The sequence below is a fragment of the Maylandia zebra genome, linkage group LG12, assembly GCF_041146795.1.
Source record: "Maylandia zebra isolate NMK-2024a linkage group LG12, Mzebra_GT3a, whole genome shotgun sequence".
Classification (NCBI taxonomy): Eukaryota; Metazoa; Chordata; class Actinopteri; order Cichliformes; family Cichlidae; genus Maylandia; species Maylandia zebra.
The window spans coordinates 30,970,410-30,981,631 of NC_135178.1; the positions used below are offsets into that span (position 1 = coordinate 30,970,410).

General features: G+C 40.8%; 1 protein-coding gene and 3 non-coding genes across 4 annotated transcripts; 3 read left to right on the forward strand and 1 right to left on the reverse strand.

Annotated features, from left to right (window-relative positions):
* Positions 1-123: 123 nt before the first annotated feature.
* LOC101477100 (cyclin-G2) lies at positions 124-5,880 on the forward strand. The gene is made up of 8 exons (XM_004575642.5): positions 124-399; positions 896-1,018; positions 1,146-1,283; positions 1,392-1,642; positions 1,774-1,852; positions 1,931-2,029; positions 3,097-3,299; positions 5,042-5,880. The coding sequence occupies exons 2-8, from the start codon at positions 896-898 to the stop codon at positions 5,151-5,153; spliced, it is 1,005 nt and encodes a 334-aa protein (XP_004575699.2). The 5' UTR covers positions 124-399; the 3' UTR covers positions 5,154-5,880.
* A 657-nt stretch (positions 5,881-6,537) lies between these two features.
* Positions 6,538-6,609, forward strand: trnac-gca (transfer RNA cysteine (anticodon GCA)). Its single transcript has one exon. It is a non-coding gene; the product is annotated as a tRNA-Cys (tRNA).
* Positions 6,610-10,010: 3,401 nt separating this feature from the next.
* On the reverse strand, positions 10,011-10,082 carry trnac-gca (transfer RNA cysteine (anticodon GCA)). The gene has a single exon. It is a non-coding gene; the product is annotated as a tRNA-Cys (tRNA).
* Positions 10,083-10,926: 844 nt separating this feature from the next.
* Positions 10,927-10,998, forward strand: trnac-gca (transfer RNA cysteine (anticodon GCA)). Its single transcript has one exon. It is a non-coding gene; the product is annotated as a tRNA-Cys (tRNA).
* The last annotated feature ends 224 nt before the right edge of the window (positions 10,999-11,222 follow it).

Consider the following 11,222-nt stretch of genomic DNA (forward strand, 5'->3'; position numbering starts at 1 on the left):
GAGTGTAACCGTTAAAATATAATGACAGACTTGTATGTGAAAGTCAGAACCGATGAACTGCAAGTTTATCGGTTAAGTGACCGTAAACCGTAAACATAAGTACTGCCGACGACTGTCACCGCCAACAGGCGCCTTTTTGTGCCACTTTGTGACGCCAACAGGCAAGACGTTGCGTTTCTAGAGATGCATGATGGTTAAAGTAGTTTTCCCCAGCAGGTCCGGAGCTGCTTGTTTATTACGGGCGGCGGGGAGGGGGTCGTCGCTCTTCGACGGTGATCGAGGTCTTATTTTATTATTTCTCGTCAATCATCCCAATCAAAATGGAAACATGGAGGAGTGAAATCTAAATTGAAGTCACGGAGCTGTTACTATCCTGCACGCCTTCCGCTCCTGGGCAAGGTAAAACGACTGCTTGATTAGCGCTAGCTAAGTTAGCTTACGCTGGAGTACTTTGTGTGGGTGACGCCCCCGAATGTTTTTGGGTTTTTTTTTTGGCAATTATTGATGTTTTTGTTTTTCAAAACACAATTTCTAAAACCCAAAAGAAGGAAATAGCCTAGCTCTATTAACTCTGTAATATGAAATCATCTCCCTGTTTGGATTAGCCCGGTGACCTAGTTTCAGGTCAGTGGTCATTTAGCTCAAATATCTACATCTACTTCGATTTGGTGGTGGTTTAGTAGTTGTGCTTCGGCATATTTTATGCATTCACTTAATAAATCACTTATAATATTGTAACGATCGTCAGGTTATATACCAGATTAGTTATTTATTTATTTTTTCGTAGGGATACCGGACAGCCTGTAGGTGTGGTTTAGGAGGCAACAGTTACAGTCAACATAGGGTTACTCTGACAGTCTCTTGGATACAAATATTACACTGTGTTGTTTTCCAGATGAGGGATCTTCAGGACGTTGACAGTTTGCTCTTGAAAGAGTTGAAGTCATGCTGTGCGACAGAGTACAACTTTCTTCCCAGGGAGACTGGCCTGAAGTTGATGGAGTCTGCCTCCACAGAGGTAGCCCACTGACCTACTTTTGTTTTTGTGGAGTTTTTTTTAAAGCTGTGTTTGCAGGCATATGTGTTTGCTAAAATGACTGCTATTTTCAGTGATGCCTTTCTAATATATAGTGGTACATTTGTAGAATCACAGCGGAGTATCTGCAAAATGCAGAGACACCAGAGTGGAAGAACTGTGGAGCCTGACCAGCTTCTTTGGCTACTGCACCCAAACTTTTGTTCAAGCTGTCAATTTACTTGATAGATTTCTCACCATTATGAAAGTAAGAATTCCAAATTAAACGCCAAGACTGCAACTGTGCATGTTTAATGCCCTTTAGTCTCCTTTGACTTTGATTCATTGGATTTTGGCTCATTTCTGTTGATGATAGGTGCAGCCTAAGCATTTGCCCTGTATTGGAGTTTGCTGTCTTCACATTGCTGCCAAAATGGTTGAGGAGGAAAGCAATGTCTCACCCACTCATGAGCTTATTCGCATCAGCCAAAGCAAGTTCACCGTGTCAGACCTGTGTCGTATGGAGAAGATCATCTCAGAGAAGCTCAGTGTGGAGCCCAAAGCAGTGACAGCCTTAACCTTTCTACACCTCTACTACTCCGCCTTCACATCCCTGTCTGCTGGAAGGTAAATATTTTTTTGTATTTACTTTTTCTTGTTGCTAATGCTGCTCCAGACTGATTGGAGCTGGTCAAATAGTTACTGCTGACTGAGGCTTGTACTAGCAGATCACATTAGGATTCCCTCTATATTTTAAGGGAGGAGATCCCAAGCATTGGGAGACTGGAAGCCCAGCTAAAAGCCTGCTTATGCCGGCTTGTTTTCTCTAAAGCAAAAGTAAGCAAGGTGACACTTTTACAGCATAGCAGCATTAGTTTGGAGTATCAAGACTAATTAATCTGTTCTTCTTCACAGCCATCCGTGCTGGCGCTGGCCCTCATTGCTCAGGAATTTGAAGCCCCCCAGTCAGTCATGTTGTTGAAGACTGTCCAGCAGTTCCAAAGACATGTAAAGGTATGAAGAGAATAGGGTGTGGCAGCTAAATCCTCTCTCAAACAGTCAGTATTATTCCATCATAATATATTAGTAACAAGGGTATTATCAGGGTATTATCATATTAGTTTTTAGTTTTTATAGTGTACTTTTCACAAGAAAAATTTTGTTTGATGATATTTTAGCTCATCGAGCTGAAGGTTTAATGTACTTATGAGTCAGGAGTCCGTCATCCATCCATGCATCTGTTCACAGTTCACAAGAATTGCGACTCCTGCTACAATATTGGTCATTATTTAATCAGGATTGCACATAATTATCACCTAATGCGTCTTCACCCAACTTTTGCCCAAGGTCAAGGTCACATTTTTAATTCTTTTCTTTCTTTCTTTTTCTTTCAATGGGAAGCAACTCGGGAATTGTGATGGAGCCAGATGAGCTTCCACATCCCTGATGTTGTGGTTTTTAATGTTTTGGCAGTTTCACTGTAGTCTTATCATAGCTGTGAAATGAGAATTTGAAGCTATTTATATTTAGACTTTTTCTTCCAACTCGTTTGGCACCAACTTTTCTGTCTCCAGCCAAAAACATGTTGTCTTTGTTTCACCTATCCCTGTGTTTGGAGGAGCTGTCTCACCCCACTCAACATGAAAGTCCAAACAGAAACGGTGCGACCAGACATGACTGCAAAACAAGTCTAATTTTTATTAAAACTGAAAAATTTACAAGCAGCAGACAAAGTCTCTCCCTTAGAGACATGGTGACCACTAATATGCTTTTAAAACCCTTAAAAATCCAGTCTAACCTATAAACAAAAGTCAAGAGTAAATGTTACTCCCCCAGATGAAGCACCTGTATCTGGTGTGTAAACGTAGCCTGTTATATTTTTAAAGATAATTGTGTTCAGAAAACTTGTTTGCAGTTTGGCCGGTGTAATCCCGCGGAGACTGTAAAATGTGTAAAATTACTTATTGTTGCCTGGCCAAATGCATGTAGAGTGCATGGGAAAACTGTTAAAAAATATATATTTTAAGGCCATTCCTGTTTGTAACCTCTCAGATGTTTCCTGTTTTTCTTCTTCTCTTCAGATCAGTGACAGTGAGCTACTCCACTGGAAGGAACATGTGGCCAAGTGCATGGTGGAGTACCGCTCGAGCGAATGCAACAAACCAGACAACAAAAAGCTTGTTTGGATCGTGTCAAGGAGGACGGCTCAGAATCTCCAAACTAGTCACTTCAGTGTGCCCGGTCTGCCAACTATTCCCGAGAGAAGCTGGGATGAAAGCGAGAGGTTAATAGTTAATCTTTTCTACTTTCTTTGTGTTATAATGATTTCTCGGGTGTGCTGGGCTCCTTGGAAAACTAAATGGGATAATTATGGTAAAATCAGGTCAGAATATTTTCCACAGCTCATGTGTAGCACACAGCAAATGTATTCACATTAATGGAATGCAGTTGTTTAGAAGAGGTAACTACAGGAAACAGCACAGTCGATAGCAATGAACGCTTAGGAGTTTTAGCCGATCTCTTCTCATATCAGTGCAATCTAACATCGCACGGACTTTATACTAGGATACAGTTTATGTTAGACTGCTATGTTTATCCTTTGATCCTCTGTCCTGCATCTTGACTCTCTCTAGTGTACATAATTTGACACACAATTCTCACAATAAAACATGCCCTAAAAAAGAGATGTGTGCTCTATGGATGCAACTGTATTAAAAAGTGATGATAAGCTGGATCAGCAGGTGAAAAAATAGATTCGCCTTTTATTTTTCCACCTAGCCTCCATACATGCTTATTGTATTTACTTTGTAAGAGGATCTGTAAAGCTGCATTCAGATAACACAAATTTGTCCTTCACATATTAGTACTAACATGCATACTTTGTGTGTGTGTGTGTGTTTTGTTTTGTTTTTTCAAGATCCAGCAGGTTAGAGCCTGCAGAACCGCTGTGTACAAATGGCTTAAGAAAAGTCAAAACGTCATTTTTCAAGTTCTAATTTTACAGCAGAATTGTAAAAATGATTGGTTAAATATGTGCTGAAGAAGAATTATTCTCAATTAACTTTCAATTAGGTTATGGTTAGCATTAATAGAACTCTGGACTCATTATTCCCTTAGTTGATTTCACTACTAAACCAAAACCAGAAACATTAAAAGAGTGAGGCGTGGCTCTTGGAGAGCAAAGATGGTGGTAGAAATGTAGAAACTTCCAGAGGAAAATAAAAACAAAGACTAACTTTACTCTGTGAGTTAGGACTCTGCATTTTGAACCTGAATTCTAAGGGTTTTAGCAACCGCTGTATCAAATATGTTTTCTCTTTTATTCCTTTTTGAATGTTTTTTGCTCACACTAGCAGGGAAGCTACATCTACAAACTGTAGACAGAAACACACACCCAAAAATCTTATTATTAGTAGAAGGTCACCTACAAATATGATAAAACATCAGTCCCAGAAAGTTAATTCTGTTCATCTGGACGTAATGTTTTCTGACGCCGTGTCCAGATGAACAGATTCAACTTTCTGGGATTGCTTTATCTGACTGGCTGAGCATGCATCAAAATGTAGAACATTACTCACTAAAATTGAACAGTGAAGACTCCACTTCACTGAGTCACATTAACCAAAGTGAGGCAGAGCGATTGGCTAAAGCTGCTTATGATGGGACACTGTCCTATTGTGTGAGGCAGCCACACCCATAATTCCACCATCAGCTTCACGCAGCCACGAGAGGCACTTCAGTTTTTCTGCTGCGGAGGTTGCTGCTTGTTTAAAACCTTATTTTAGGTCAAATCAGGAAAGCTTCTAGGTGTTTTTCTATCAGATATAACAGATTCTGTTCAAGATTAAGATTTTATCTAGCAGTAACCAATGAAATCAAAGTCAATTTGGAAAATGCTATAAAAATAACGGTGCTGGTGCTGTTTCGAGTGGGACTTTGCTTAAATCCCATTCAAAATGACTGTAAGTAGGGTTGTAACGATTAAACAAAGGAAACATTGAGTATTAATGCTGTCTTGTCTCATAGCGAGGACTCCTGTGAGGACATGAGCTGCGAAGAGGACAGCCCATGCGGCTCGTTAGGAAGCGACGGTGAAGGAGCCTTCTTCCCTTCCACTTTTCTCAACTGCAGAGAATAACGACTCCCAGTTGTGCAGTAACACCAGATGTGTATTTGTCCCCTGAACTGTAACAGATTTCAGGGCAGACCTGTGTGTTTCACTTGTGTATCGTGTATCGTATGTATGCCAAGTGACGGGTTTGGATTATTAAGTGCCTGTGTTAATTCATTTTACTGTTATTCTGATGTAAAACAAACTAAAAAACAAAAACATATCATAATAGTGCAAAATCGAAATTTGCAATATCTCGGCAGCTCAATGGCAATACATGTGAATGTCTTCTGTTTGTGTCTAAACTCGACACATTCCAGGAAAACTAGTGAGGCACAAGTAACAACTTTAGGATGTCAGTAATTAGACACCTTCACTGTTGAGTACCAGCTAACACACTAGCACATCCACATCCTTTTATTGTTTCTTAATATATATTATATGCCACACATACTCACAGTATTCTGCAGATGTCAGTGTGCTAACTAACAAATGTTATTCTAATGTGAAATATATGACGTTGTGGTGGGAAAATACCAGCCTGTAAATGCATGGATGATTTTTAATATGTGACAGTGAATGTTTTCATGTTTACCAAGATAAGCTTACTGAAAAAAACATTTTAAAAAAATGTACATAACATGTAAAAAAATAAGAAAAAAACATGGTGCTCAATGTGTATTGTATTAAGATATAATGTGAAATATGTTGGAAGGTCAGTAATAATCCCTCCAATTAAAAAAATACTTTTTAAGTGTTTTGTTCTGTTTTTATTTTCTTACTTTTTGAGGTTTTGTCAAGTCTTATCATTTTGACCTCTAAGATTAATTCAGTTAGATTTGTTTTTGTCTCAAAGTGTATTATGAAGACCCTACAACCCTTATAATGGCAAAAAAAAAAAAATCCCCCAACCCAACATTCAAATGATCACCTTTGAGCAGCACTTTCGGACAGTGGGGAAGAAGAACTCTCTTTTAATAGGAAGAGAGCTGCTGTCTTGGGCTAGTAGGTGAGGGGAAAGAGAAGAGACAAAATAGAAGAACAAAGCTATAGGAGAGAGTAGACATGCAACGCATGACATGGAGAAGTGGCAGATAACTGAAAGACTGAGAAAAGGGTTTTAATTTAATCTTTTAAATTTTTAAGAATATTGAAAGAAAGCAGTTCTACATATTTGTTTAATGTGGATGTGAAGATTCTACACCGGGAACAGGCTCAGTATTGTCCAAATTTAGACGTAACCCTGAACTGCTGGTTTGTTTATTTGCGTGTTTAAAAGTGGAATCACGGCCCTTGAGGGGAGTTTTCTGTATTTTTAGCTTTTTTTTCTTTTTATTTTGTGTTTACTGTGTTTTGTGTCACAGAATCACGTGATGCCTTCAGATTCCATAGTTTAGGGTGACATCAATAAGGGGGTATAGCTCAGTGGTAGAGCATTTGACTGCAGATCAAGAGGTCTCCGGTTCAAATCCGGATGCCCCCTTCTTCTAGCAAAATAGATGTTGCTATGGGAAATAATCTGTGACGAATTAGTATTTTGGCTTGCTGATATTACAAATAGATATATCTATTATAAATAATAATGCACTACAAAACTTAGCCTGAGCACCCCAAAAAGTTAATTCTGTTTAGCTGGCATGACTGAAACTAGCCCACAGAATGATCAAGAAACTGACCTCACAGCTAGTTTCAGTCATTGTGCAAAGGTACTGTTTATAAGGTTGGGGGCACCTGCAGTCAGCTGAGACTGATGAAGTCACTTGGATGAGTGACGAAACGTTTCTCCCACTGAAAACGCTACGTCCAGATGAACAGAATCAACCTTTGGAGATTTACTTACCTGGATGATTGAGAATGCATCAAGACAGTTCAACACCTCCAAATTTAGAATTATGTTCTTTAAAGCTTGAATTTGACATGGAGTTTTGTCCTTCTTACCACTGACGTTAAAAGTAATTTAAGATTAATTTTAGAAGTATGTACCTTGAGGAGCTTCAAATAGTATGAAACCCATGCTATCCCTCTACTGCACAGCGTTGCCCTGAGGCAACAAACCACATTTTCATGCTTTACACTGGCCCTTCAAAAAAACCCTTCTTTTTTTCAAATAATGCCACCAGGCACATGTCTTTCCAATAAAATGATGAGTTGAAGGTGGTGTGACTTTTAATTGGGGGGGGGGGGGCAAGCTGCACTACATGAAAGCGGAACCGGCTGTTCAAACCCCCACAAGGCTGCCCACTGGATTCGAAGCGACGGGACGAGGTGCGACCTCTCACAACGAACGTAATATGGTCAACACCTTGGAGACGCTTACAGCTGCTGTGAAGGCTCAAAACAACACCATTGAGCGTATGAGGGGAAACATCAGAGAGAGGCCTGCTCAAAATGAGACCCTTGAGCGACAGTTGGAAAACATCGCGGAACGGATCACTGCAGTTGTGAGGTCTCAGAATCAAAAGACTGACAACACCACGGAACAGAAGTTTGATACCATCATGGGGAGGCTCGCAGCTCTTCAACGGGAGATCGAGAGACCAGCCTCGGAGTGCTAGAATTCGAGCTGCTCACAAAGGAGAAATCAACAATATTCAACATTTGGACACCACGGCCCCAGCTGCAGGCCCAAGGCTGGAGCCCACCAAAACAACTCCCTGATAACGACTGTGTGATGACTATTCTTCCCGCCCCATGAAGGACACCTGGATTGGCTGGAGGACTGTTTACTTAGCCTGATAGGCCGAAGGACACTGTCTCAGCTAAACTATGGACACGCACACACACACACTTACACTGATAAGCACTCACTCATCCCCCTCCCTTTCCAACGCCTTCGATGCTTGTGCCCTACCGGGGATGATAGCAGTCAACTGGACCAGCACAGATGCTGCAGGACCGGATGCGCTGTCTACGCCGGCTCTCTCTTACCCTTTACCCGCCCTGTTGCTTGTCTCGTGTTTCTATGGTGTATTGATAGTCATGTGCTTTTGTGCTGAGGTGTTTTTTCTTTTATCAAACTGTTCTCCCACTAGGAGCTCAGTCTGAGTGGAGTTTTTTTTCTCCTCCTCTTACCTCATGTAGTGTATTTTCGTTGTTTTTTTCCTATCAGCCTACCTTCTGACATGTCTGCCCAATGTGATGTTTGTGTAAAGTTGGTCAGAAGGTTCCTTTGTGAGTGCGCATGCGCCATTAGCGTGCTGCCTGCTGTAACCCCTAATTTCCCTCGGGATGAATAAAGTATTCTGATTCTGATTCTGATGAGAGACATCTCTATTAGGAGGCAAAGATAAAGATCACTATTTTACATGTTTATAGTGAAATAAATGTATATTAAAAAATACTTGTATGTGCATGAATATGTAAAGAACCATATTTGATTGTTTGTTCTACTTTTTAAAATGTATTTATACTGTGAAAATGTTAATTTTCATTCGTTGCCTCAAGGCAACACTGCGCAGTTAGCCCAATTTTTTCAGGCAATATAATGCATTTGCATATGTGTGTAGAGATGTGTTTGTGTGCATTTATATGATCATAGTCAATGTTTTTTACTTTACAATCTACTCATAATTACAGGACATGGATGTGAATACCTTTTATGGAAGGAAACCAAGGGAATGTGCACTTTCTGTCCTCAGAAAGTGAGGACAGTGAGCTTTCAGGGAGTGACAGTGAAGTAAAGGAGTGGATCCCTGAATGAGGTTTGAGGGACACTTAGGAGCTCAGGGGTCCGTTGGTAAAGTAACTGTGTCTGTGTGTGTGTTAGTGGCCACATGGCAAGCAGGTCTGGCCCGGATCTAGTATCAAGTGGCACTGCTGGCTGACTTCTGGCATGATAAGACGTATATCATCCACATATGGGCCAGGCCTGGCATAGATGGCACTGTCTATGTGATGGCATGCCATATCTGGCTTGGTTGTGGTTTGGTTTATGAGGCCCAGGCCTACAGAAAACAGGTCTGGCTCAGATCTGGCATCAAGCTGGCATTTCTGACTGACTGGTGTTTTGGCTGAGTGTATATCAACCAGATGTGTGCCAGGTCTGGCAATGATGCCACTGTTTATGCGATGGCATGCCATATCTCAGGTGGTAGAGCAGGTTACAAACTGATTGAAGGTTAGTGGTTTGATCCCTGGCTCCTCCAGTCTGCATGTCAAGAGTGTGAATGTGTATGAATGTAGTTAGGAAGCACTCAGTTAAGCGAAAGTCGGTGAATGTGACATGTTGTATAGAGCACTTTAAGTAATCTGGGAGAGTACAAAAGCGCTATATAAAAATCAGTCTATTCACTGTCTGAACAGAACAACTGTCTGTTCTGGGCCAGCACAGGGCAAGCAGTGTGTCAACAACTGGCCCGTGGCTGCACACCACCTACACATGGCCCACATACCGCAATGAATGATGGCCCTTTGGTGGCCCAGATCAGGTTTGCCAGAGGTAATCCACACATGGGCTAGCAAAGGACCACCAGTGTGTCTGAAACTGGCCTTGTGCTGGCCCATGTGTGGGCCACCTCTGGCAAACCAGGTCTGGGCCACCAAAGGGCCGTCATTCTTTGTGGTATGTGGGCCATGTGTAGATCGCTTGAGAACCCGTCTTAATGATGCAGAGCTAATTGCTGTAGGGGGTGTAGCTCAGTGGTAGAGCATTTGACTATAGGTCAAGAGGTCTCCGGTTCAAATCTGGATGCCACCTTTTTTTTTAATATCACTTTTTAAGTATTAGGTTGGTACTACAGGAACTCTTTAGCTTAAACTATATATCTATATCTATCTATGTATTTATCTATATAGTTCCTGTAGTACAAATCTGATACTGTTTGTTAAACAGTGATACATGGTGCATATACATGGTCAATAAACGCAATTCTGATATTAAAAAAAAGGGGGCATCTGGACTTGAACCAGAGACCTCTTGATCTGCAGTCAAATGCTCTACCACTGAGCTATACCCCCAAAATCCCTGTTAAGCACTGCTATTGTAGAGAGTCATTGAGAGGCACACACTATAGGTCACTGCAGATCAAGAGTTCTCCTTTAGAAGACTGCCTAGATGACAAAATCACACTCTGCAGATTCATTAATCTAATAGCACTTAGGTCTCTCTATAAAAGAGTAAAAGTAAATCCTTCCTGCCTGTCAACCTGTAAAAACATCTCTGAAAGGCAGATAAAATTCTTAATGTCAGCTGCTGTCCAACAGTGTGCCAGTGTGCTAACACTGGCTAAAGAAGCAGGACATGCAGAGGCTTTATTGTGACAATAAGGATATGATGAGATGTGAGCAGGTGATCTGCTCCTCCCACACATTTTAGCATTTATTTTTTGTTCTAAATTCTGACCTGTGCTTGCTTTTGTTTTGTGTACTTTTCAGCCCCAAAAAGACAGTAAAGGAAATTCAATCAGTTAAAACCCAGTATATAAAACCCATTAACTTTATTTGTATGACCGCAGATTGTTTTCACCCTAATAAATTACTCAGCTTTTACCTGCTTTTCATTTGAGCTTCAGTGTTGAGATTAAATATCAGAATGCATTAGAAAACAAGCCCAGAGCGCCACAACTGAAAGATGAGACCTCAAGTTCCACACTGTGTGCAGTCATACACAGGGGGGATAACTCAGTGGAAGAGCACTGCAGCTTAGATTGTCTCCAGTTCAAATCCAGATGCTGTTGTTTGTGTTACTGTTTAACAAACAATTAAAATCGACAGTATCAGGTTTGTACTACAGGAATACGTTAGACTGGATAAACTGTATATATGTATATAAACAAACAATTTAAACACGTGAAAGGGAATAGGGGGTATAGCTCACTGGTAGAGCATTTGACTGCAGATCAAGAGGTCTCTGGTTTAAGTCCGGATGCCCCCTGTGTTAAATGCATGCTGCAGTCTATTTACCGCTCTATTTATTTAGAGGCTGTTAGGCATTTACCATCTGACAGCAATACCTGTACATAGTAAGTGAATTGATGAAGTAACACAGGTGGCCCAGAAAGTCTTGTACAGTAAGAAAACTCCATAAAACGAAAAATACAGTTAAATACTAAAATGTATGCCCTGCCGGGATATCGAGATTAAATTCCAGTGCGCATG

Coding starts and splice junctions, on each gene's coding strand:
- LOC101477100 (XM_004575642.5), top strand. CDS start 896: ATGAGGGATCTTCAGGACGTTGACAGTTTGCTCTTGAAAGAGTTGAAG. Junction 2,030..3,096: donor AGTTCCAAAGACATGTAAAG/GTATGAAGAGAA, acceptor TCTTCTCTTCAG/ATCAGTGACAGTGAGCTACT. Junction 3,300..5,041: donor AGCTGGGATGAAAGCGAGAG/GTTAATAGTTAA, acceptor CTTGTCTCATAG/CGAGGACTCCTGTGAGGACA.